This window comes from Dendrobates tinctorius, unplaced genomic scaffold (genome assembly GCF_039654945.1).
Source record: "Dendrobates tinctorius isolate UK_male_01 unplaced genomic scaffold, ASM3965494v1 ptg000223l, whole genome shotgun sequence".
NCBI classification, from domain to species: domain Eukaryota; kingdom Metazoa; phylum Chordata; class Amphibia; order Anura; family Dendrobatidae; genus Dendrobates; species Dendrobates tinctorius.
The window spans coordinates 17,936,286-17,964,105 of NW_027361890.1; the positions used below are offsets into that span (position 1 = coordinate 17,936,286).

The 27,820-nt window shown below is 45.5% G+C and overlaps 1 protein-coding gene across 7 annotated transcripts in view; it reads right to left on the reverse strand.

The window, feature by feature from the left end:
* Positions 1-27,820, reverse strand: part of CHD6 (chromodomain helicase DNA binding protein 6) — a 275,948-nt gene that overhangs the window by 177,722 nt on the left and 70,406 nt on the right. For all 7 annotated transcript variants that reach the window (XM_073555368.1, XM_073555372.1, XM_073555370.1 and 4 more), the window contains one exon: positions 17,391-17,456. In XM_073555368.1, coding sequence (XP_073411469.1) covers positions 17,391-17,456 — 66 coding nt within the window. The remainder of the gene's footprint in view (positions 1-17,390; positions 17,457-27,820) is intronic.

Below are 27,820 nucleotides of genomic sequence, written 5' to 3' on the forward strand. Positions count from 1 at the left end.
TTGCGGTTACCGAGAGGACTACGCCTTCTACCCAGGAAAATATTCTCTCCGCGAGGGCCTGAAGTGGTCGATGCCTGGGACCTCCCTGGTGCTTCCGGAACGAAACTGCTGTCACATTGTCGGACAGTATTCGGACGTGTTGATTCCTTAGGGTGGTCCGGTTTCGCCTTAGAGTTCCCAAACTGCATAAAGTTCCCTGAAGTTGGAGGATCTGTCTCTGATGTCTTCTGGCCATTTTCCCTGAAAGATCTTCCCTTCTACATGGGCTCCCCATCCACACGTGCTGGCGTCTGTGGTGACTACTACATATGGAGAGGTGGTCCATAGTACGCCCACATGCAGGTTTTTGGGCTGTGTCCACCACCGAAGCGATCTCTTTACAGGCCCTGGTAGATTCATGGGTCTGTCGAGTGAAGACTGACACCGGTACCATATCGAGAGAATCTCCTTTTGTAAGGGTCTCGAATGGAACTGAGCCCATCTGACGCACATTGGAATGCATGCCCTCATAAGGCTCAGAACGTTCATGGCCACTCTTGAGGAGGCGCGGTGCTTCAGGAACTCTTCGACTTTGTTTTGTATTGCCTCCTGCTTTTCTTCTGGTAGAAGGGATATCCTGCGTCCTGAGTCTAGGAGTACCCAGAGGAAGACCTTCCTGTTCTCTGGTATCAGGTCTGCCATCTGCCAGTTGATAGTCCAGCCCAGGAACTCCATTACTGTGATCATCTGGTTTCTTCTGATCCTGCCACCAGGAGGAAATCGTTTAAGTATGGTATAATCATGATTCCTTGGCTTCTCAGGTAGGCCACTAACTCTGTTAATTTACAATAGTTTGGGCCTCGCCGGATGGTTTTGCGATGGAGAATAGCGAGGAGTAGTGCCCCTTGCCCATATCTGTCAGGGGGATCGGCGCTATAACCGCCAAACTGACCATGTCTTGTAGGTCGTGTCCACATGGCGGAGTCCATCGAGACTACTGTGGGGGAAATATATCTTTCGGGGGGAGTGGAGCAAAACTCTATGCTGTAGCCCTACGTAATGGTTCTAAGGATCCATTGGTTGTGGGTAATCTGGGCCCAATTTTCCGGAGTCTTCCCCCGATGCCAATGGCGTCATTGCCTCTTAGATCTGGAAGTTGACACAAAGATGGAGCCATTGCTTCTCCCACCCTGGCTGTGGGAGCTCCTGTAGGAGCCTCTGTTGGACCTGCCCTGGCTCCTAGAGAAGAATCCTCTCCGAAAGGACTGGGGCCGCTTTGGTTTTTCCTTGGGAAATCCCTTGTTTTTGTTGGAAGCTGGCTCTAAGATGCTATCTAGGGCAAGCCCGAACACTCTTAGGCCCGAGAAGGGGATGGAGCATAATTTAGACTTTGAAGCGTTATCCCCTGTCTAGGACTTAAGCCAGACAGCTCTCCGTGCTGCATTAGACAGGGAGCTGTTCCTGGCCACAAATCCGACTGATTTGGCCGTCGTGTCTGATAGGAACGCCGTGGCTGACTTCATGAGGGGAGGGGATGCCAGGATATCGGCTCTAGGGGTCTTGTTGGTCAGATGTTCCTCCAACTGACCCATCCATAAGAACATAGATCTGGCCACAGAGGTGGCTGCTATGTTAGCTCTAAAAAGAGCTGCAGAAGTCTCCCATGTCCTTTTTAAGAGAATGTCCGCCTTTCTGTCCATTGGGGCACGGAGGCTTGATGAGTCTTCGAACGGGATGGCGGTCATCTTAGTAACCTTGGCTACCGGGACATCGATCTTAGGAATCCCTTCCAATAGCCTTGTTTCCTCTGGATCGAAAGGTAATCGACCTTTAAAGTCACGGGACAATACCAGTCGACGTTCGGCAGCCTTCCATTCCTCTAGGACCATAGCTTGATTTGTTCACTTATAGGGAACACCGTCTGTCTCTGTGACACGAGTCCCCCGATCATCAGGTCCTCTCAGGTTTGTGGCCAAGGGACTTCTTCAATCTGCATACTGTTTCTTACAGCCTGAACCAACTCGTCGGTGTCCTCTGACTGAAACAGGTACTTCCTGCCCCGCTCATGGCTGTCTGTTGGGATCTCTCCTTCCTCCTCTGGATCGGAGTCATGGAAGTCGGAACTTGCAGTCAGAGCTTGGTTCGGACTCTGGCTCTGCCTCCCACCTTGCGCGCTTACCGCTAGGCTGTGGGCTGAGAGGCTTTACATGGAGGCCTGGACTTCCTCCCGTATCAGGGATCTCACCTCTGAGAGGAGGGATGGCTACTCATCTCTTATGACCCTTAATGTACAAGGTCAACAGAGGGTTTTGCTGTGGGTGTCTTATAGCTTTACGCGGCATACAGGGCATCTGACAGATTTTGCTGAGGCCTTGCCGGAGTCCTTAGTCATGGTCGGGGGGGGGGGGGGGGGGTGCTGGGCTTCCCTTATCCTAATGGCATAAGACAGGGATAGTCAGGTCAGTCCGTCCTGTAAATGGCTGTGGGTAGGGTGGTCTACGCCAGACGCACTTACCCCTCCGTCTGGTGTGGAGTTGGAGGATCTGTCTCCTTCAGCTTCTATTGCCGCCACTCTCCTGCTGCAGCCCATCACTCCCCACCCGGAGAGTGCGCTGAAGTCGCCGCTTGCGCCCCTGACAGCGCCTGCTTGTGACATCGCCACCCACCCAGAGTCCCAGCTGCCTGCAGGGACCGTGCTCCACGTCGCTCCATTGTCAGGGATCCGGCAGTCAGATGTCTGGAGCAGAGAGCCACCCACCGGGAGGAGCGGCTCCTTCCAGGAGCGTCGTTCTACTCAATGGCCTTTGGGGCAGAGGGACTCCCCACCGGCAAGATTCGGCCCAGGGCTTCTTGACAGGAGGAATGGCCGCACGATCCCCCTGAGCACCTCTGATAAGCTCTGCGCAGTGACTCATGTGTCCCTCCATGCAGGGACAGGAAAAACAATCAGGGAAAGGGGTGGGACGGGACCTTTTAACCTCTCGTGTGCTTTCCTGTCCTTGTAAGGAGGAAGACAACGTCCTCCTCAATGGTGCTGTCAGGTGGACATCCTGAAAAAACTAGTTTATTTTTTTCTTCCACAATCCATTAATTCCTGTGAAGCACCTGAAGTGTTAATAAACTTCTTGAGTATGGTTTTGAGCACCTTGAGAGGTTCAGTTTTTAAAATAGTGGCAATTTTGGGTATTTTCTGTCATTTAGAAACCTCTAAGTCACTTCAAATGTGATGTGGTCCCTAAAAAATGGTTTTGTAAATTGTGTTGTAAAAATGAGAAATCGCTGGTCAACTTTTAACCCTTCTAACAAAAAAAAATTACGTTTTAAAAATTGTGTTGATGTAAAGTAGACATGTAGGAAATGTTATTTAGTAACTATTTTGTGCAATATGACTCTTGATTTAACCCCTTAACCCCCAAGGGTGGTTTGCACGTTAATGACCAGGCCAATTTTTTACAATTCTGACCACTGTCCCTTTATGAGGTAATAACTCTGGAACGCTTCCATGGATCTCGGTGATTCTGACATTGTTTCATGACGAGAAAACAATCACTGACTTTAGGGAGACCAGTCAAAGAAAACACTGCGGCAGCCGGCAAAGGCGCTCAATCAGTGAAATCCTAGGTGCTATTTGCATATTGTTTTCTCGTGACATATTGTACTTCATGTAAGGCTAGTTTCACACTAGCGTTTATGAGCGCAGCGACGGCCTGCGCACGGCCGCCACTAAGCCCCGCCCCCTGCCGCGCCTCCGCCGATAGCTCCGCCCACCGGCGCATGACGCTGCATGCGCCCTGCGTCCCCTATCTTTATCACAGGGGGCGCAGGCCGTGCGCAATATGCGTTTGGCGGCGCATGCGCCTTTTTGACGGTGCACCGACGCAACCAAACTGCAGCAGGTTGCGTTTGGCGCAGGTCGGCGCACCGTCAAAAGGACGCATGCGCCGCCAAACGCATACTGCGCACGGCCTGCGCCCCCAGTGATAAAGATAGGGGACGCAGGGTGCATGCAGCGTCATGCGCCGGTGGGCGGAGCTACCGGCGGAGGTGCGGCAGGGGGCGGGGCTTAGCGGCGGCCGTGCGCAGGCCATCGCTGCGCTCATAAACGCTAGTGTGAAACTAGCCTTAGCGGTAAAATTTCATTCAAATACCTTGCGTTTATTTGTGAAAAAAACAGAAATTTGGCGAAAATATTGATACTTTACATCAGCACAATATGGGAACCCAAATTTTTTTTTTGTTAGGAAGTTATAAGGGTTAAAAGTTGACCAGCGATTTCTCATTTTTGCAACACCATTTTATTTTTAGGGACCACATCACATTTGAAGTCACTTTGAGGGTCTATATGATAGAAAATACCCAAAAGTGACACCATTCTAAAAACTGCACCCCTCAAGGCGCCTAAAACCACATTCAATAAGTTTATTAATCCTTCAGGTGCTTCACAGGAATTTTTATAATGTTTTTAAAAAAAAAATTAAACATTTAACTTTTTTTCACAAAAAAATTACTTCAGGTCCAATTTTTTTTATTTTACCAGGGGTAACAGGAGAAATTGGACTGCAAAAGTTATTGTGCAATTTGTCCTCAGTACGCTGATACCTGATATGTGGGGGGAACCACTGTTTCAGCGCATGGCAGAACTCAGAAGGGAAGGAGCGCCGTTTGACTTTTTCACTGCAAAATTAGCTGGAATTGAGATCGAACGCCATGTCACGTTTGGAGAGCCCCTGATGGGTCTAAACAATGTAAACCCCCCACAAGTGACCCCATTTTGGAAACTAGACCCCCCAAGGAACTTATCTAGATATGTGGTGAGAACTTTGAACCCCCAAGGGCTTCACAGAAGTTTATAAAGTAGAGCCGTACAATTAAAAAATCATATTTTTTCCACAAAAAATGATCTTTTTTCACCCCCAATTTTTATTTTTCCAAGGGTAACAGGACCCCAAAAGTTATTGTACAATTTCTCCTGAGTTCACTGATACCCCATATGTGGGGGTAAACGACTATTTGGGCGCATGGCAGAGCTCGGAAGGGAAGCAGCGCCATTTGACGTTTTTGGCTGGAATTGAGATTGGACGCCATGTCGCGTTTGGAAAGCCCCTGATGTGCCAAAACAGTGGAAACCCCCCACAAATGACACCATTTTGGAAACTAGACCCCCCCAAGGAACTTATCTAGATGTGTGGTGGGTATTTTGAACCCCCAAGTGTTTCACAGAACTTTATAACACCCGGGCGTGAAAATGAAAAAAATCGTTTTTTCCACAAACATGATCTTTTAGTCGCCAATTATTTTATTTTACCAAGGGTAACAGGCAAAATTAGACCCCAAAAGTTGTTGTCCAATTTGTCCTTTATGGGACAAACTGTATGGGCACTTGTCGGGGCTCGGAAGGGAAGTAGTGACGTTTTGGAATGCAGACTTTGATGGAATGGTCTGCAGGCGTTATGTTGCCTTTGGAGAGCCTCTGATGTGCCTAAACTGTGGAAACCACCCACAAGTGACCCCATTTTAGAAACTAGACCCCCCAAGGAACTTATCTAGATGTGTGGTGAGCACTTTGAACCCCCAGGTGTTTCACAGAAGTTTATAACGTTGAGCCATGAAAAGATGGATTTTTGGTTCTTACCGTAAAATCTCTTTCTTGGAGCCTTCATTGGGGGACACAGATTACCATGGGTGTATGCTGCTGCTGCTAGGAGGCTGACACTATGCAAAAACAAGAAAATTAGCTCCTCCCCGGCAGTATACACCCACCGACAGGCACCAAGCACCTCAGTTGGTGAAAAAGCAGTAGGAGAAGCAACGAGAAAAACTCGAACCATATGTACCAACCCAACAAGGGACTAAGACCCAACACGGTACGACTTAAACAGGGATGGTGCTGTGTCCCCCCAATGAAGGCTCCAAGAAAGAGATTTTACGGTAAGAACCAAAAATCCATCTTTCTTTATCGCCTTATTGGGGGACACAGATTACCATGGGACGTTCCAAAGCAGTCCCAAGGGTGGGAACAGCAATAAGGAACAAAAGTAACGGAAAGGCTTAGGTCGGCCGGTGAGTCACCGCTGCCTGCAGAACCTTCCTACCAACCACAGCATCAGACGAGGCCTGGGTATGAACCCTGTAGAACCTCGTGAAAGTGTGCAAAGATGACCAGGTTGCGGCCTTGCAAATTTGCATGGCCGAGGCCTGGTGACGAGCAGCCCACGAAGCCGCCACAGCCCGGGTGGAATGAGCTCTTACTCCCGGAGGGGGCCGCTTTTCCTGAAGACGATACGCTTCCAGAATGGTAGAACGAATCCAGCGAGCGATCGTGGATTTGGAAGCCGGAAGGCCCTTCTGGCGACCTTCAGAGATGATCAGCAAGGAATCGGACAGACGAAAGGAAGAAGTCCTGGCGAGATAGACACGCAGGGCTCTAACTACGTCCAGTTTGTGGAGAGACTTCTCAAGCGGATGAGAGGGAGCCGGACAAAAAGAAGGAAGAACGATATCCTCATTGATATGGAAAGCGGAAACCACCTTTGGAAGAAAAGAAGGAACGGGCCTGAGGACGGCTTTGTCCTGATGGAGAATGAGGTAAGGGGAACGACATGACAAGGCCGCCAATTCAGAAACTCTTCTGATGGATGAAATGGCGATCAAAAAGGTGACCTTCCAAGAGAGAAGGGACAAAGGAATGTCCTGGAGAGGCTCGAACGGCGCCTTCTGGAGAGCGTTAAGGACGAGGTTGAGATCCCACGGGTCTATTGGCGAATGATGAGGAGGAGCCACGTGGGAAACCCCTTGCAGAAAGGTTTTGACCTGTGGTAGAGAAGCTAGCTCTCTTTGGAAGAGGATAGAGAGCGGAAACCTGGCCCTTGAGCGTACTGAGGGACAGACCCGCGTCTAACCCAGACTGAAGAAACCCCAGGATAGATGGGATAGAAAAGGCCATTGGGAAGACTCTTTTATCATCGCACCAACGGAAAAAAGCCTTCCAGTACCTATAGTAAATGCGGGAAGAGGCTGGTTTCCTGGCTCTGATCATAGTTTGAATAACCTGACTGGACAGACCTGATTCCTTCAGAATTGCGGTCTCAACGGCCATGCCGTCAAACTCAGAGACTGAGAATTCTCGTGGTAAAGGGGGCCTTGCGAGAGAAGGTCTGGACGGTCTGGAAGCCTCCAGGGGACGTCCGCGAGCATGTTGACCAGTTCCGCGTACCAAGGCCGTCTTGGCCAATCTGGAGCGACTAGAATCACTGGTACGCCTTCCTATTTTATCTTTTTGACCACCCGAGGGATCAATGCCAGAGGCGGGAACAGATACGGAAGTTGAAACTGGGACCACGGAGTCACCAGTGCGTCGCACGCGACGGCTAGAGGGTCCATGGACCTGGCTACGAACTGCGGCACCTTGTGGTCCATCCGAGATGCCATGAGATCGACATCCGGGGTGCCCCAACGGTCGCATATCTGAGAGAAAACTGCGGGGTGCAGGGACCATTCGCCGGAAGCTAGGCCCTGGCGACTCAGAAAGTCGGCAGCCCAATTTTCCACCCCTGGGATATGGACGGCGGAGATTGCCGGAACATAACGTTCTGCCCAGCGGAATATCTTGGCCACTTCTGACATTACTTGCTTGCTGCGCGTGCCCCCCTGATGGTTTATGTACACCACGGTCGTGGCGTTGTCCGACTGAATACGACCGGCTTGCCGGATAGGAGGGGCTGCCAATGAAGAAGGGCCAGGAAGATTGCTCTGATCTCCAAAAGATTGATTGGGAGGAGAGACTCCTGTGGCTTCCAGCGGCCTTGGGCCGCTTTCTGATGGAACACGGCTCCCCATCCTAGAAGGCTCGCATCGGTGGTGATGACTTGCCACTGAGGCGGAAGGAAGGACCTCCCTTGGAGAACTGACGCTGGCCGTAGCCACCAAGTGAGAGACTGCCTCACTCTGAGAGGAAGCCGAATAGGACGGTCCAAGGACATCGTTGTCTTGTCCCAGGCTGAAAGCAGAGACAGCTGGAGGGGGCGAAGATGAAACTGCGCAAAGGGTACTGCTTCCATGGAAGCCACCATCTTCCCCAGGACCTTCATGCAGAACCGAATGGGAATGGGAGCAGGCCTCTTGAGAGTTCTGATGCCCTTGGAAAGAGTTGTAAATTTTTCCCTTGGAAGAAAAACACGGGCTAGCTTCGTGTCGAATTCCATGCCCAGAAAGGTCAGACGCTGGGTGGGGATCAGAATGGACTTCTCCTTGTTGACTAGCCAACCTAGGCGGCTGAGAATGTCCAGGGTTATCTGAAGGCTCCGGAGACAGTCCTGGCGAGACGAACCTTTGATCAAAAGATCGTCCAGATAAGGGATGATGAGGATCCCTCTGGAGCGAAGGATGGCCATGACGGTCGCCATCACCTTCGTGAAAACACGGGGCGCTGAAGCTAGGCCGAAAGGAAGAGCTGTGAACTGAAAGTGGTCTCCCTGAAACGCAAATCGAAGATACTTCTGATGCTGCACACAAATTGGAATGTGCAGATAGGCATCCCGAATGTCCACCGAGCAGAGGAATTCCCCGGGCTCCATGGAAGCAACCACCGACGAAGAGACTCCATCTTGAAATGAAGAATCTTCACGTGGCGATTGAGCAATTTTAGGTCCAGAATAGGACGAAGAGAGCCGTCTTTCTTCGGGACTACAAAGAGATTGGAGTAGAACCCGGAAATCCGTTCGTCTGAGGGAACGGGAACAATGACTCCGGCAGAAAGAAGGGAGGAAATGGCCTGCAGAAAACCCGGAATCTGGGCCCGCTGTCGCGGAGGCCGAGACCGGAAAAACCGTCTGTTCGGGAGTGAAGCAAATTCGATCTTGTATCCGGATGCGACGAGTTCTCTGACCCAAGCGTCGTCGACAACGGACAGCCAAGCATCCGCGAAAAAGGAAAGTCTGCCTCCCACCCTGGAAGAAATTCCAGGTGGGGTTGACCCGTCACTTAGACGAAAATCTGCCGGAATTGGCTCCTGCAGATCTGGAATATTGTCCTCTAGATCTCCAGCGAGGAGCGGGTTTGTAGGAAGATTTCCTCTGATCCCGCTCCCTGGTGGCGGCCGGCCGATCCTGTTGAGTGGCTCTCTCCGTGGCAGAGAAGGGACGAAAGGGCCTGAATGGTCGAAAACCCTTTCTGTTGAAAAGACGTTTTGGTCGAGATTGGGGAAGCGAAGTACTTTTACCTCCAGTGGCATCGGAAATTATCTGATCCAGCTTTGCTCCAAAGAGTCTAGAGCCATGGAATGGCAGATTGGTAAGCGACTTTTTTGAAGTAGTGTCCGCATTTCATGACTTTAGCCAGAGGACTCGGCGTACAGCTACTATGTTGCTGTTAGCCCTTGCTACGCAGCCGGCCGCGTCCAAGGAGGCGGCCAAAAGGTATTTACCAGCATGGTTAATCTGATCTGCAAGATCCGCCAATTCGTCTTGAGGAGCTGACGCTAAGATGCCTCTGCGAAGAATTTTTGCCCAAGCGGAAATGACTTTCGCCACCCAGGCGGATGCGAAAATAGGGCAGAGAGAGGCGCCAGATGCCTCAAAGATAGACTTAGCCAGAGATTCAATCTGCCTGTCAGTAGGATCTTTGAGCGATGCCCCGTCCGGCAGAGAGAGCACCGTTTTTGAGGCTATCCGGGAAACTGGAGGATCCACCTCTGGAGCCTTGGACCACTTTGAGAGCAGTTCTGCGTCAAAGGGGTACAGAACGTCCAAGTACTTGCGGCCTGAGAAACGTTGCTCAGGGCGCTCCCAGTGTTTGGATAAGGTAGTATCGAAATCGTTGTGATTGGGAAAGGTTCGAGACGGAGGTCTGGCTCGTTTAAGGAGAACCGAGCATTCCTGAGGTGGAGCCTCATCCTGTTTAATTTTTAGTGTTTGGAAGATAGCTGCAATAAGACTATCGACCATGTCCCGCGTTTTAGAAACGCTGTTCCCCTCTGAACTAGCTTCCGATTGAGAATCATCGCCTGACTGAAGGTTGTCATCCGAGGAAGGAGAAGGAGGCCTGGGAGCGGAAGGGCCCTGCGAGCTCGAGGACGAAGTGGACAGAGCCCGCTTCCTAGAAGTCCTTCCCTGTCTGTCTCTCTGAAGGTCGCGGTCAGGTGTGGACGACTCACCCCGAGAGGCGGTCGGGGCAGAGGTGGCTGAGGATAGCTGAGGCAATCGTTCTAAGACCTGGACCAGCGACTGTGATACTTTTGTCAAGTCAGAAACAGACTGTGACATTGTAACGGCCCACTCCGGGGGGAGAGAGGAGGGAAGAGCGCCCTCCGCCCGGGACTCTGTGCGTTCCTGAGATGCTGACATATTTGAAGGACTGCAGGGGGGGCAGAATGGGGACGACCGACCCGATGCCCACTTCTTTTTACAGCGCGCACAGGCGTAATAGGTAGCGGTGGGCCTGAAGCAGAGATCCCCTGAAGGGTTGGGCATAAGTAAACTGCACTGAATGGCCGCAGAAATTAGGGAATAACTGCCGAGGAGAGCTAATCCTTGCCTCAGAGCCGAGCCTACCGAGATTCTGTGCGAGCAGCAGAAGAAACGCCTAAGTGTCCCCCAAACAGCGCAGGAAGGAGTGATTCAGGCATCAGGAAATCCTTGTGCTGGAAGTTGGAGGTGGAGCTTAGCGGCTGCGCCGTGACTGGTTAATAGCGACGGAGAGGGCATGGCAGAAGAGGGGGGGCTGGCATCCAAAAGAGAAAGAAGAACTGTGATGGGCTAGAAAAGGCGCGCTGAAAGGAGCGCGCTCAGGAAGGGAGGAGGGAGAGCAGAGGAATTCCCCGCGCTGAGGGGAAAGTGAAAGTGCCTCCCACCCTGACAGCGCCGCAGCCCCATGCCCAACATACCGCGCTAAGGATGGCAATCTGACCCGGTCCTGCGGCTTGCAACGCTGCGGTGAGTGAGGAGATCCCCCGAGACTCCCTGACTAGAGCAGGGAAAGTGGAGGAACGCAAGCGGCTGTGTGAGCGCGTGGCAGGCAGAAAGGGCGGGAGATTCAAATCTGTGGACCTGAAACCAACAAGGTCCCTTCTTCTCCCACGTCACTGAAGCTTATGCGGGGCCGGAGGGAACGTACAGGCACTTACCTGACGTCCCTGAAGAGGATGACCACAGGGGCCCACGGGGAAACGGCAGGCCGCTGGGAGGGGAAGGAGTCCTCTGTACCCGCATCCTGCAGAAGACGGCTTGGAACACCTACGATCGCAGTCTTCCTCTCAGCCCTGTCCCGAGAAAGGGGTGAGGAGGGGGATTCGGCAAGGACCAGCCACCTGTCCGCAACCCTTATCACCAGAAGGTGATAGGGAAAAGTCCTGCCTGCGGTACTGAGAGTTGCGATGTGGGTGACACCACACTGCTCGCTCAGCCGCATGATATAGGAAATCAGGGTGATAACTATACCCTGTTTCCCAATGGAAAAAACCTAAAAGACAAAAGAGGGAGAAAATTAAAGAGTTCAAACTAAACCTGAAAGGAAAATTGGATTAAAACGGCGGATCTGGGGAGATCCCGGTCCGCCTCCTACAGACACTAAGCACAAACTGAGGTGCTTGGTGCCTGTCGGTGGGTGTATACTGCCGGGGAGGAGCTAATTTTTATTGTTTTGCATAGTGTCAGCCTCCTAGCAGCAGCAGCATACACCCATGGTAATCTGTGTCCCCCAATAAGGCGATAAAGAAATGATATTTTTTTTGCCCTCAATTTTTTATTTTCCCAAGGGTAACAGGAGAAATTGGACCCCAAAATTTGTTGTGCAATTTGCCCTGAGTAGGCTGATACACCATATGTGGGGGTAAACCACTGTTTGGGCACATGGCAGAGCTTGGAAGGGAAGGAGCACCATTTGACTTTTTGAACGCAGAATTGGCTGGAATTGAGATCAGACGCCATGTTGCATTTGGAGAGCACCTGATTTGCCCAAACAGTGGAACCCCCCCAATTCTAACTTCAACCCTAACCCCAACACAACCCTAATTTCAGCCCTAATCCTAGCCCTAACCCTAAGGGTCTGTGCACACATTGCGGATCCGCAGCGGATTTGGCCCTGCCATTGAATATAAAGATACTGTACAACGCAGCAGAAACTGCTGCGTTGTACAGTATCTTTATATTCAATGGCAAATGAAAAACGCAGTGCACATGCTGCAGATTTTTCCGTGGTTTTAAATCTGCAGCATGTCACTTCTTTGTGCGTAATCCTCAGCGGTTTGACACCTGCTCCATTACCAGGTGTCAAAAAACAGGGAAAAAACGCAGGCTGATCCGCACTAAATCCACAGGTAAAACGCAGGTAATTTGACCTGCGGAGTTAGCCAAATCTGCGCGGAAAAATCCGCAGCAGAATCCGCATCATGTGCACACAGCCTTACCCTAGCCCTAACCCTACATTTTTTTATTTTATAATTTTTCCCTAACTAAGGGGGTGATAACGGGGGTTTTTATTTATGGCGGGTTTTTAGGTTTAGCCGCTGTCACGCGCTAAAAGAAGCTTTTTATTGTAAAAAAGTTTTTGCATCACCACATTTTGAGAGCTATAATTTTTCCATATTTTAACCCACTGAGTCATGTGAGGTCTTCTTTTTGCAGGACGAGTTGACGTTTTTACTGGTGCTATTTTCGGGCACGTGACATTTTTTGATCACTTTTTATTCAGATTTTTGGGACAGAATGAACAAAAACCAGCATTTCATGAATTTCTTTTGGGGGATGCGTTTACACCATTCCGCGTGTGGCAAAATTGATAAAGTGATTTTATTCTTCGGGTCAGTACGATTACAGCGATACCTCATTTATGTCTTTTTTTTATGTTTTGGCGCTTTTATGCAATGAAAACAATTTTATATAAAAAAAACAATTATTTTTTCATTGCTTTATTCTGCGAGCTATAACTTTTTTATTTTTCCGCTGATGTCGCTGTATGGCGGCTCGTTTTTTGCGGGACAAGATGACATTTTCAGCGGTATCATGGTTATTTATATCAGTCTTTTGCGTTATTGCACTTTTTGTTCAGCGGTATGATGATAAATACCATAGAATAATAGCCTAGAAAGAGGCACTTCCAAATATTAACTAATAATCAATTATAATTAATTATTTTGGGATTTGGTATGATGATAAAGCATTGTTTTTTGCTTCGTTTTTTTTTTAGGGGTTTACTAAAGGGGTTGACTAGTGGGACAGTTTTATAGGGCGGGTCGTTACGGATGCGGCGATACTAAATATGTGTACATTTATTGTTTGTTTTTTTTTAATTACAAAAAAAAATTTATTGGGGAATTTTTTTTTATTTATTTGGGGATTTTTTATTTTTACACTTGATTTTTTTTCTTTTTACTTTATTATATTGTCCCAGGTGGGGACATTACTATAAGGTGTCAGATTGCTGATCTGACAGTTTAGACAGCACTTTGTCAGATCAGTGATCTGACAGGCGCTGCTGCAGGCTTAAGCCGCCTCTCTGCAGGACCCCGAAGGCCCCCGCGGCCATATTGGATCTGCAGAGGAGACCCTCGGAGCGACGCAGCACATCGCGCTGCTCCAGGGGTCGCAGGGAAGCACTGAGGGAGCCCCCTCCCTGCGCGCTTCTTTCCTATGCCCCAATACACTGCGATCATGTTTGATCGCAGTGTGCCAGGGGCAGTCCGTGACCGCCCCTAACACACAGTGCCGGGTGTCAGCTGTGACGTACTATCCCATCCTTGGGAATTAAGTCCCAGGGCACATGGACGGGATAGTACGTCATATGGCAGAAAGGGGTTAAGGGCATAAAAATTAAAAGTTTGAAAATTATCAGAATCTTAAGGGTAGTTGTGCCTCAGATCTGCATGCTATAGAAGCAATCAGCCTGCACAAAATGAGTGTCCCATAGTGGGACAAAGTGTAAAAGTAAGAATGAAATTAAAAAATTTTTTTTAAATAATTGTAAAAATACATAAAAAAAAAATTATTATACCATTAAATCAATATTTGAATAAAAAAAAATCTAAACAATAAAAGTACACATATTTAGTATCACCGCGTCTGCAATGACCCGACCTATAAAACTGTCCCTTTAGTGAACATTAAAAAAAACCCACACAAGGCAAAAAACTAATGCTTTATCATCACACCGCCGAACAAAAAGTGGAATAATACGCAATCAAAAAGACAGATATAAATAATTGTGGTACCGCTGAAAATATCATCTTGTCCCGCAAAAAATAAGCCGCCATATAGCTCCATCACCAGAAAAATAAAAAAAGTTATAGCTCTCAGAATAAAGCGATGCAAAAATTATTTTTTCTATAAAATAGTTTTTATTTTATAAAAACGCCAAAACATAAAAAAAATTATATACGGTAAATGAGGTATCGCTATCATCGTACTGACCCGAAGAGTAAAACTGCTTTATCAATTTTACCACACGCGGAACAGTATAAACGCCCTTCCCTCCCCCCAAAGAAATTTATAAATTGCTGGTTTTTGTTCATTCTGCCTCCCAAAAATCGGAATAAAAAGCAATCAAAAAATGTCATGTGCCCAAAAAATGGTACCAATAAAAACGTCAACTCGTCCCGCAAAAAACAAGACCTCACATGACTCTGTGGGCCAAGATATGGAGAAATTACAGCTCTCAAAATGTGGTGATGCAAAACCTATTTTTTGCAATAAAAAGCTTCTTTTAGTGTGTGACAGCTGCCAAACATAAAAACCTGCTCTAAAAACCCGCTATAAATAGTAAATCAAACCCCCCTTTATCACCCCCTTAGTTAGGGAAAAACTATAAAATAAAAAAAAAAATGTATTTATTTCCATTTTCCCATTAGGGTTAGGGCTAAAGTTAGGGATAGGGTTGGGGCTCAAGTTAGGGTTAGGTTTGTGGTTAGGGGTGTGTTCGGGTTAGGGTTGTAATTAGAATTGGGGGGGGGTTCCACTGTTTAGGCACATTAGGGGCTCTCAAAACGCGTCATGCTTCTGATTTCAGTTCCAGACAATTCTGCGTTGAAAAAGTGAAACGGTACTCCTTCCCTTCCGAGCTCTGTCATGCACCCAGACAGTGGTTTACCCCCACATATGGGGTATCAGCCTACTCAGGACAAATTGCACAACAACTTTTGAGTTCCAATTTCTCCTGTTGCCCTTGGAAAATTAAAAATTGGGGGCAAAAAGATCATTTGTGCTGAAAAAAAATAAGATTTTTTATTTTTACGGCTCTACTTTATAAACTTCTGTGAAGCACTTGGGGGTCCAAAGTGCTCACCACACATCTAGATAAGTTCCTTAGGGGGTGTACTTTCCAAAATGGTGTCAATTGTGGAGGGTTTCCACTGGGTACATCAGGGGCTCTCCAAAACGCGACATGGCGCCCAATCTCAATTCCAGCCAATTTTGCACTGAAAAGTGAAACGGCGCTCCTTCCCTTCCGAGCTCTACCGTGCGCCCAAACAGTGGTTTAACTTCATATATGGGGTATCAGCGCACTCAGGACAAATTGTACAACAACTTTTTGGGTCCAATTTCTCCTGTTACCTTTGGTAAAATAAAATAAATTGGATCTGAAGTAAATTTTTTGTGAAAAAAGTTAAATGTTCATTTTTTTTTTTTTTTTTTTAAACATTTCAAAAATTCCTGTGAAGCATCTGAAAGGTTAATAAACTTCTTGAATGTGGTTTTGAGCACCTTGAGGGGTGCAGTTTTTAGAATAGTGTCACTTTGATATTTTCTATCATATAGACCCCTCCAAGTGACTTCAAATGTGATGTGGTCCATAAAAATAAAATGGTGTTGTAAAGATGAGAAATCCCTGGTCAACTTTTAACCCTTATAACTTCCTAACAAAAAAAAAAAATGTTGGTTACAAAATTGTGCTGATGTAAAGTAGACATGTGGGAAATGATATTTATTAACTATTTTGTGTGACATATTTCTCTGTTGTAAGGGCATAAAAATTCAAATTTGGAGAACAGCGAAATTTTCACCAAATTTCCGTTGTGTTTTTTTTTTTTTTTTTTTTTTTAGAAATAAACGCAAATTTTACCACTATCATGAAGTACAATATGTCACGAGAAAACAATGTCAGAATCACCGGGATCCATGGAAGCATTCCAGAGTTATTACCTCATAAAGGGACAGTGGTCAGAATTGTAAAAATTGGCCCGGTCATTAACATGCAAACCACCCTTGGGGGTAAAGGGGTGTTAAGTACGAAATTGTCTCTGCCACTAAGGTTAAAATAAAAAAAAACACGATTGTGGAATTGCAACTTTTTTTTTGCAATTTATCTGCACTTAGATTTTTTCCCCCTTTTCCAGTACACAATATGGTAAAACCAATGGTGTCATTCAAAAGCACAACTCGTCACCCAAAAAACAAGCCCTCACGTGGCCATATTGACTGAAAATACAAATGTTATAGCTCTGGGCAGAAAGGGAGGAAAAACAAAACCGCAAAGGCGGAAAACCCCAAAGTCGTGAAGGGGTTAATTAATTGTTCATCAGCAAGTGTTACCACCTCTTTAAAAGCAGAAGTTTTGGCAGTTTGTAGGTCTGAAGCATTCAGGCATGCATTAGAGGGATTGTGAACATGTGCCATTCATGCTCTGTGGAACAGCTGGAAAAAGCAGAGTGCAATGTTTGGTAGTCTCATAGGGAATAAATGGAGCAGAGGTTGAGCATTTGCTCAATTTTAATGGGGATAAAAGATTCAGTTCTGCCAATTGGTGTTGGTCCCAGCAGTCTGACCGGATTATAAGACGCACCTCAAATTTTGAGGTGAAAAATAGGAAAAAAACTTTTTTAATAAAATGGTGGTGTTTCTTATAATACATGCGTCTTATTGCTTACCGAAGGTGGTGGCTGCGGTGAAGCGGGGTCCCAGGATCGCTGCTGGAGGAGGAAAGAGTGTAGCGTTGCTGCAGGCCACATGCTGGGATGAGGGGGTGTTTGGATGTGCAGCGCGCTGTTGCGCTGACATCTTATCTTCCGAGATCTGGGTGACGAGATCTCCATCTGCGCATGCGCCGCCCCCAGCATCCATTTTCCTGGAGTCCACCGCATAGGAAACCATGGAACTGGCCTTTCATAAAATGTCGGCAGAGCCCCCGCAGCAGCACCGGATACGCAAAGCAGAACCAGACACCTGCACACCCCCTCATCCCAGCCTGCAGCAACGCTCCACTCTTTCCTCCTCCAGCCGCGACCCTGGGACCCTGTTCCACCACGGCTGGTAAGGTATATCCACATTATAAGATGCACCCCCATTTTCCCAAAAAATTTGGGAGGAAAAAAGTGCATCTTAAAATCCGAAAAATACGGTAATCACCTATTCCTTGGACAGTTATTAAAGCGGTTGTCCAATTAAAACAATTTAAGCGGTTTATGCATTCCGGCAATAGAGGCTTACCTCTTTCTGAACTATTCTTGAGGACAGGATTTTTTCAATTATGTTGGCATCATCTTCAGGCGGCTCCTACAATACATAAAAAGGCATGATTTTATTGTTCCAGTTAACTTTGTCAATAATCAATTTTATTGTATACAACCCACACTATTATACAGTAGAAACTAGAAGTTTACATACACTTTATAAAAAGACACTTATGCATGTTTTTCTCAATATCGGACATGAAATCAGAATAAACATTTACCTTTTAGGTCAATCAGAATTACCATAATTATTAATATTTGCCAAATGCCAGACTAATGAGAGAGAATGTTTTAAGGCATTTTTATTACTGCAAAGTCAAAAGTTTACATACATTTCATTAGTATTTGGTATCATTGCCCTTAAACTGAATGACTTGGGTCAAACACTTGGGATATCCTTCCACAAGCTTCTCACAATAGTTGATCGGAATTTGGGCCCATTCCTCCTGACAAAACTGGTGTAACTGATCCAGGTTTGTAGGTTCCCTTGCTCGCACCTGATTTTTCAGCTTTTCCCATGAATTTTCAATAGGACTGAGATCAGGGCTTTGTGATGGCCACTCCAAAACATTGACTTTGTTATAATTTTGGCAGTATGCTTCGGGTCATTGTCCATTTGGAAGACCCATTTCCGCTCTCGCTTTACCTTCCTGGCTGATGTCTTTTAGATGTTGCTTCAGTATTGCCACATAATCTTCTCCCATTATGCCATCTATTTTGTGAAGTGCACCAGTCCCTCCTGCAGCAAAAGAACTCCACAACATGATGCTGCCACCCCCGTATTTCACAGTTGGGATGGTGTTCTTAGCCTTCCAAGCTTCTTCCTTTTTCCTCCAAACGTAACAATGGTCATTATGCCCAAAGAGATCAATTTTACTTTCATTAGACCACAGGACATGTCTACAAAAATTAAGGTATTTGTTCCTGTGTGCATTTGCAAACATTAATCTGGCTTTATGTTTCTTTTGGAGGAACTGCTTCTTCTTGGCAGAGTGGCCTTTCAACCCATGTTGATACAGTACTCGTTTTGCTGCGGATATTGACACAATCTTACCAGCTTCCACCATCTTCTTCACAATGTCTTTTGCATTTGTCCTTGGGTTGATATGCACATGTCGGACCAAAGCACGTTCATCTCTGGGACACAGGACCTGTCTCCTTCCTGAGCAGTATGATGGCTGGACATTCCTATCTTGTTTGTACTTGCATATAAGTGTTTGTACAGATGAACAAGGCACCTTCAGGTATCCTGAAATTGCATCCAGGGATGAGCCAGACTTGTGCAAGTCCACAATTCTCTTCCTGATATCTTGGCTGATTTCTTGAGACTTTCCCACAATGCTACACAAAGAAGGAGGTGTGTTTCAGGTGTGCATTAAAATACATCCACAGGTGTGTCTCTAATTAACTCAGATGTTGCCAAAAAGCCTATCAGAAGTGTGAGGCAGTGACCGGTGACGCAGGTAGCCGTCACTGTTTGTTCTCCTCAGGATTGGCACGGAGGCGTATTGAGGTCAAGAGGGGGCATTGCAGTCGCAGGTGTCGCTGTGATTGCAATGGTGAAGCAGTGACCGATGTCACAGGAAGGAGTCACTGTGTGTTCTCCCGAGGTTGTGCACAGAGGCATATGAAGGCCATAGGGGTGCATGGCAGCCAAGGGCGTAGCGGTGGCTGCAGTGCAGACTAGAAGTAATAAAAAGAAGCGTGGATGGAGGGAAAACCTGCTCTGGGATGTTGTGTTGGGAAACAGACTGCAGGATAGTCGTGCAGTTCGTTTCATTCTAGGCCCGGGTTTTCCATATGGCTGAAGGCCACAAGTTTCTTTTTAAAAGCCCTGCAGTGAAGGGTTTGGGTGTGTCAGGTGTAATGTCAGTGTCAGTCTGTTGTTCGTCAGGAGTGCAGAGCAAAAGGCCCTGCAGGGCTCTGGCTGTGTGTGACGCAAGACAAGCAAGCGGAGACGAACAGCCAAGGCAGCTGAAAGTTGTGACACCCACAGGGTACACAGCGGTGCAGACACCCACGGCAACAGGTCAAAAGGAGGACTGGCATGTTTAGTGCCTGCAAACAGGAGGATATGGTTTTCAGGTGCAATCTGGAGGATACCATGGACTGTGTTATGCTGTGAGTAAAACATTAACACGGTGGTGCAGTCGCCCACGGTAACTGGTCAGAGGAAGACTGGCGTGTTTAGAGACTGCAATCTAAAGGATATCGTGTACTGTGTAAAAGCTTTGCGTAAGAGACATTGACACAGCATTGCAGTCGCCCACGGCTACTAGTCAAAGGGAAGTCCAGCGTGTTTAGTGACTGTATGCAGTGTAGTATGTAGTGCGGTGAAATGGACACTAATACTATGCACTATGAGATTATATACACTTGTGTGTGAATTGGACATTTAATGCCGTGAAGCAACGCATTAAAGGAGTTTTGTGTATGAACTTTGTGGGTCACTGCCTCATCACTGCATAAGTGTGCTACCGTGGCACTACATAAGATTCCAAACACACAACATCATCACAAGAGCAGTCCAGATTAAAGGCATAGTAATCTTAGTGTATGTAAACTTTTGACTTTGCTGTAAGTAATAAAAATGCCTTAAACATTCTCTCTCTCATTCTGCATTTGACAAATAATATTAATGGTAATTCTAATTGACTTAAAACGGGAAAGGTTTATTATGATTTCATGTCAGATATTGAGAAAAACATGCATGTGTGTCTTTTTTATATAGTGTATGTAAACTTCTAGTTTCAACTGTATATAGGAAAATGACAACATATCATCTTAAGTTTAGTTGATAAGCATATATGGTAAACATCACTGCTTGTTTTGAAGCTAGGGTGGGGAAATCACTTCAATAGCTTGTACTTATTTTGGTCAGAGTGGGCATTTAAGCCAAATTTTACAACAATGTTGTGTTATGTTTAATATTTTTAGAAAAAGAAGCTGTCACGGGTCTGTCAGGTGTGACAGACAGTCATCCTGGATCCGGCTGTAGAAGGTCTATGCGTTTAGCTCAAGCACCTTATTTATTTTTGCATCTCTGTTATCAGGGCTGTGGAGTCGAAGTCGGAGTCGTGGAGTCGGAGTTAGTTTTGGTTGGAGTCGGAGTCGGTAGAAATGTACCGACTCCAGCTTTAAAAAAAATGTATTAATATTTCATAATTGAACTTTCATATGAATTTTATAAATGTTACTTAAATATATATGTTCTATCAAACTATGAACAACAGTGATAAGCAGTTCTGCTGGAGATAGAGACATTTCTTACTTCTTGTGTGTCACTGTTCTCCACTGCCCTTATCTAATCTTATACTTGGTTAACCTCATGCTGCCCCAACCCCCCTACTTACAATGTATGAAACTGAAAGTGAAAATGTGTTGCAAATTCTTAGTAGTAAAGCTCCTCCTCTAGACTAGATCATACTAGGTGTGCGTCTTCCAAGCATCTCACAGCTGCCTGCTACTCAGAAGAGGAAGACTGTTAGGGTACGTGCACACGTTGCAGAAAATTTCTGCACAAAAACCTGAATCCCTTCCCAGAAACCGCACCTATTTTTCCGTGGCGGTTTTTGTGCGTTTTTTGCGCGGTTTTAATACGCTTTTGATGCGTTTTTTACCGCAGCGGTTTCTAAAAGCATGGGAGAAGCCTAAACCGCGGAAAAAAACGCAAATTTAATGTGCATGCTGCGGTTTTTACTGCGATGCGGTTTTTTCGCGGTAAACGCATCAATGTGCACAAAAAGTGCAAAATGCATAGAAATGACTGTGCACCTTATTTTTAGCGGTTTTATAGTGAAAACCGCGGTAAAAACCGCTAAAAAACGCTGTGTGTGAACACAGCCTAAGTGTCATGGTCACGTGTGTCTGGTCGCAGATGATGCCGCAAGGCGAACCCATAACACACGTGACCCTGGATACACCGCCTCCAGTGGGGCGAATTTAAATAATAGAACGTGCAGGTGGATACGCCGCCACCACCTGGCGAATTTAGGAATTACACGTTAACATATACATTTCTGGAAACACCGCCTCCAGTACGGCGAATTTAAATAATAAGGGGGGGAACCTGGGAAACTTTAACAATGGTGGGCCCTGCGATAGGGAATGGGGACATGGAGACCTCCTAAGCTCCCCTGAGCCAGTGTCCCTGCACTCCTAGCATTCCCTATACAGGCTCCGCACCTGTCGCCGCACGCGAACCTTAACCCCTTGCTCGCCCTGACCCTAAACCCTCACTAGGGAATGGGTTGGTGCGGAGACTAATCCCACCACTGCACTAATAACACACATGAGGAAAGAGACAATACAGGGGAAACACCACTTACCTTTGCTCTGTTGCGTACGCTCCTAGCAACAGAGCCCACCACCTGTGTGCATCTTCTCCTCCACCCTGATCCATCACCATAACCGGATCCATCACCATCGTGCAGCCTGGGAGCAGAGTCCATCACCACTTGCAGCAGTCCAGTACACAGAGTCCCAAGATGAGTCCAGCCTCTGCCAAGAATCCAAGCATGCTCGAGTCCAGTTCTCAGCAACCAAGTCGAATATGCTGAGTGCAACTCTCTTCCAAGTCGCCACTCCTCTAAGCCATGCCCGCACTTCCCGCCGACACCATAAACTGCGACTCCACCAGGCCATGCCAGTCCTTCCTGCAGACACCATTAGCTGGCACTCGTTCTCTCTGGCTGACTGCGCAGGACTCCTATCCAGCTCCATCCTTCCACCAGGCTCTCCAACAACTCAGCAAGGAATATCACCAGCAGTGAGTGAACACCCTGAGACCCATTTATAGAGCCCCACACCTGAACCATAATTAAGTGCAACCTAACCTAAGGTGCAATACCACTAACCACCACCGGGGACAGTCAAAACACCTATGAACTTAACCAAAGTAAAAAAAGTTCACTTTGTGCTTTTAAAACTGTCAGATCACTTCAGATCCTGACACTAAGAAGTATTATCCTTTCAACAAACTTTGCATCAGTTAACTGTGAGTACATGAGGAATAATAACAGTATTATTGACCACTATATCAGTTGTACGACCTGGCAATAATTTTGTACAATTGTTTTTAGGAAAAACCATTGTCATTGGGATTGTGAATGCAGAATTAAAAACCTGAGAATGTCAAAGAAGCATCACATTACATCAGCTGTATTTGAACATTTCACCATCACTCAAGATAGAAAACATTATGTCTGTCAGTGTATGACAAATGATCCAGACGAAAACAAATGCTGTGAAGCCAAGATGAGTGCATATTCAGGCAAAGATAAAAATGCTCCTACCAGAGCTTCTAATGTAAAGAGACATTTACAGCGCTTTCATCCAGAAGTACTGAAAGCAGTGGATGAGAAAGACTGCATCCAAACCAATGAACCAGTGCCCAGCTCTTCCAGCCAAGCAAAGGAGCAGAGAACTTTGCAGCCATCAGTTGCAAGATATTTTGTCAGTGACAAAGTTACTGTGACAATGACAGTAGATGCATTTAAAAAACAGATCATAGAGCTTGTTGTAAAGGATAGTGTGCCTATTTCATTATTTTCACGACCAGCTTTTATGTGTCTGAATGGGGAAATGGCCCGCAAGCTTGGTGTTTCTCTGGAGAGAGAGAGTATTAGAAAATTAGTAATCGAAGAAGCTTTTAAACAAAAGGAAGAACTTAAAAAAACTCTCAAGGAACGCTTTCTGTTTCTTAGAATGGATGCCTGCACACGTCACAGAGTGAACTATTTTGCCATCAATGTCCGATTTGTTTGTGACAAAAATGAAATAGTTACCAAGACATTGGCAGTAAAAGACACCAAAGCTCATCACACCAGTGAGTTTCTCCAGGTCTTGGTGGAAAAGGTTCTGCAAGACTATGAACTTAAAAAAGAGCAAGTTCTTTCTGTCGTAACTGACAATGCTTCAAATATGATAAGTACTATTAAGCTAATGAATGAGAGTAATGATGGTGACCAGCAGCTAGAAGAACATTCTGGGTCCACAGACACAGAAATGTTTGAAATAGAGGAACACAGTATTATAACTGAGGAGCAAACTGAAGTTGCTTCAGATGAACAGCAACATGATAGTTTAGATGATCTTGTTGAAACTGTGTCAATATGTTCTTTCATTCATCACATGCGCTGTGTTGTGCATACGCTACAGCTGGCTATAAGAGACAGTCTGCAAGAAGGACATGCTGCTGCACTGATTGGCAAGGTGAGAAAATTGGCTACTGTTGCCAGAACCCCTAAAGTTGACTCAATTTTGAAGAGACGTGCTGGAAAAGGGGCAATTATTGATCAAGCCACACGATGGGGCAGTACTTACTTAATGATTCAGCGCTTGGTTGAACTGAAAACCTTTCTTGTAGACATGGCTAACCCTCAACTGACGCTAAATGAAAGTCAGTGGAATCAGGTGACTGAGCTGGAAAAATTGCTAGAGCACCCATTTACAGTGACTAAAAAATTACAAGCAGAGGACTTAACTCCAGGTATTTTCTTAAAGGAGTGGAATAACCTGATGTTTCGCCTGTCCCAAAGAGGAGGGTTAATTGCAAGTGGCATTGCTACATCAATGAAACGGAGAGAGGAGCTACTATTACAAAATAACATTCTTTTGGCAGCTGTTTATGTAGACCCAATGCATCGAATTCTTCTAGATGATCAACAGCTAAGTAAAGGAAAAGAAGCTCTGTTTGAAATAGCAGTAAGGATGAAAGGGTTGCAGAACAGTCAGGAGGAACAAGAAGAATTTGGTCGTCCTGCCACATCTTCACCCTCATCATCAACTGATGAAGAATTTAATTTCGAAAAATATTTGGATCACAAGGACCGTGCAAAGCGTTCCCGCATAGAAGAAGAGTCATCCCCATCAAGGAACACAGTCAGTACATTTCAGCAGAATTTTTCATGTGCACTAAAAGAAATTGAGAAATTTGACCGTTCATCAAAAATAACAGTGCAACAAGCGATTCCTCTGTATCCTGACATTGTCAGAGATGTTGGCCGAGTGGTTACTGCTTTGCCACCAACACAAGTTAGTGTAGAGAGGTTGTTCTCTGCTCTCAAAATAATTAGATCAGATTTGAGGGCATCCATGAAGGAGGATCTGACAGAGGCAATACTTTTTCTGAGGACAAATTTATAGATTTCTTCTTATTAACTGCATAAAAGTGTTTATTGCATATTTACTTACAGTTTAGAAAAGTTTATAAAAGTTATTTGCTATATTCTAATTGTATTCTAATAAATGTAGTTTTTGCTCTAAGTGGTCTGATTACTTATATGATGGTGAGAAACTGAATAAGCACGATGTTTAATATTTTACAACAGTAAATTTGTTGTTATGAATTGGCCATTTATGAAGGAGTCGGAGTCGGAGCCGGAGCCTGATAAAATCCAGGAGTCGGAGTCGCAACTGTGGCTTACCGACTCCACAGCCCTGTCTGTTATGGAGTGATATTCTCCCTCTAGGACCCAACAGTTACCTCCACCTTCTACTGCTAATCACACACCTGTGCTAAAGGTTTAAATACATTCAATTGCTGCAGCATGGTGCGGGTGTTAGCTCATATTTGCCTCAGTCTTCTTGGAAGTTCTAGCAGTTGGTTAGTGTCTTTCCCCAAGGACCCTTGGAGGATTGCTGGTGTGACATCTCGGTTGTTTTCTCAAGCTAAGTGTTTTCCCCATCTGTCTTCTCTCTGTGTCTTTAGTTTTAGTGGGGACTGAGTAGTGCCTCAGTGTCCCTTCCCTATCTAGGGCCTATCGCTAGGGTCAGGCAGGGATTAGGTTCCTGCTCGGCGATAGGTGCAGAACCTATATAGTGACGTTTAGGGCAGATAGGGTGATTTTAGATCTGCCTAGGGGTCTCCACTCCCTTATTACCTTGTGTTTGGGCTCCCCCTTCCATCTTCCCATTATTGTGCACTTACTTATCCTTCACCCAGTGTGGCAGAAGCAATGCCTCGTACCAACAATTTTCACGTCTTTAATTAGTTAGTAAATAATAGAGAATATAGAGGCAGATTCATTACTGCATTTTTCTTAGCTAGGTTATGGTGTTTTTTGACAGTTTTTGAATCATACCCAATTCTTTTCATTTGCGCCTTTTAAACTTATTCTTTGCGCTCAGTTTTTTTTCCGCTATATTCACCATTGTGGTCTACATTTGTGATTTCCCGATTTTTTTCGACCGGCTCACTAATTACTCTTCACTTAAAAGTTGTAACCTTTGGGCACAAATGTACTCCATTTTCTCCCTGGAGTGATTTTATGCACAAATATTAGAAATTTTGTAACATTTTGCACTAAAAAGTCGTTAAAACAAGTTAAAGGCAAAAATAAAGAGTAAGTTTCCTATGCTTACAGGACTTATTTTGCATCACACTTTTTTCTATTTATATCCAGCTTATTTACTTTAGGAATACTTTGAGTTGTTGACAGGTTTCTATAATGTGTCACAGTCTTATTAGCGTATTGCCTTAGAATTATTTTCATACACTTCAGACTGTGTCCTTGCAATATATTTCACTTTATTGACATCTATTCATGTGATTATTGCATATAGCCTCAAAGTTGTTTATTATTTGCCTGTTTTTTGGGGTTTATTCTTTAATTATTTTATTCATACCCAGTTTGGTTGTACATTCTAGTACTTTTGAATTGTTTTTAATGCTTGTCAGTGGCACTTGTTTCAATAAAATTTCATATTTTTAGATTTGCTGTGCGTTATTCCTTCTGTGCAATTTTTTTCTCCTTGATTCCACAATTGTTTCTTGTACAGTATTAGAAGCACCCTTATACATTATATATATTTTTTGTTGTGCCAGCTGCCTCTTGTCCCTTTATTTAAAAGACAGTCAATATTGCTAAGCAAAAATGCCAAGCATTAGCTGTGGAAATGTGAAGTACAAGTGCTTCTCAATGAATTAGAAGATCATCAGAATGTTAATTTATTTCAGTTCTTCAATACAAAAAGTGAAACTCATATTATATAGAGTCATTATAAACAGAGTGATCTATTTCAAGTGTTTATTTCTGTTAATGTTGATGATTATGGCTTACAGCCAATGAAAACCCAAAAGTCATTATCTCAGTAAATTAGAATAATTAACAAAAAAAAAAAATGAAAAGGCTTCCTAAGCGTTTCAAAATGTTCCTTAGACTACTTTCACACTTGCGTTTTTTTGCGCTGCGTGCGCAGTGCAAACACACATAAAAAAACACATCATGCGGTTTTATGCGTTTTCTTGCTTTTTTGTGCATGCTTTTTTACAAAAAACGCATGCTTTTTTTGCGCTGACGTGCGCATGACCATGCGCATGTCAGCGCACTCATAGACTATAATGTGTTTTTGGGTGAATTTTGTGCGCATTGCGTGCGCATGCGTTTTTTTGAGACAGGTCTGACACACAAAAAGTGCAACAGGATGCATTTTGTGCGCCCGGGCGCGCACTACAAAAAAACGCATGCGCATACAAACGCGTACAAACGTATGACTATGCGCATCCATGTTAAGTATAGTGAAAAAAACGCATGCGCATTTATGCGCAAAAACGCAGCGCAAAAAAACTCAAGTGTGAAACCAGCCTTAGTCTGTTTCAGTAGGCTCCACAATCATGGGGAAGACTGCTGACTTGACAGATGTCCACAAGGAGAGTAAGCCACAAAAGGTCATTGCTAAAGAAGCTGGCTGTTCACAGAGTGCTGTATCCAAGCATATTAATGGAGAGTTTAGTAGAAGGAAAAAGTGTGGTAGGAAAAGGTGCACAAGACACCGGGATAACCTCAGCCTTGAAAGGATTGTTAAGAAAAGGCCATTCAAAAATTTGGGGAGATGCACAAGGAGTGGACTGCTGCTGGAGTCATTGCTTCAAGAACCACCACACACAGATGCATCCAGGAGATGGTCTGTAAGTGTTGCATTCCTTGTGTGAAGCAACACATGACAAATAGGCAAGGCCAGAAGTGTCTCACCAGGGCCATGGAGAAAAAGAACTGGGCTGTTGCTCAGGGGTCCAAGGTGTTGTTTTCAGATGAAAGTAAATTTTACATTTCATTTGGAAATCAAGGTCCCAGAGTCTGGAGGAAGAGTGGAGAGGCACATAATCCAAGCTGATTGAGGTCTAGTGTGAAGTTTCCACAATCAGTGATGGTTTCCGGAGCCATGTTATCTGCTGGTGTAGGTCTACTGTGTTTTATCAAGACCAAAGTCAGCACAGCTGTCTACCAGGAAATTTTAGAGCACTTCATGCTTCCCTCTGCCGACAAGATTTTTGGAGATGGAAATTTCATTCTCCAGCAGGACTTGGCACCTGTCCACACTGCCAAAAGTACCAATACCTGGTTTACAAACAGTATCACGGCGCTTGATTGGCCAGCAAACTCACCTGACCTTAACCCTATAGAG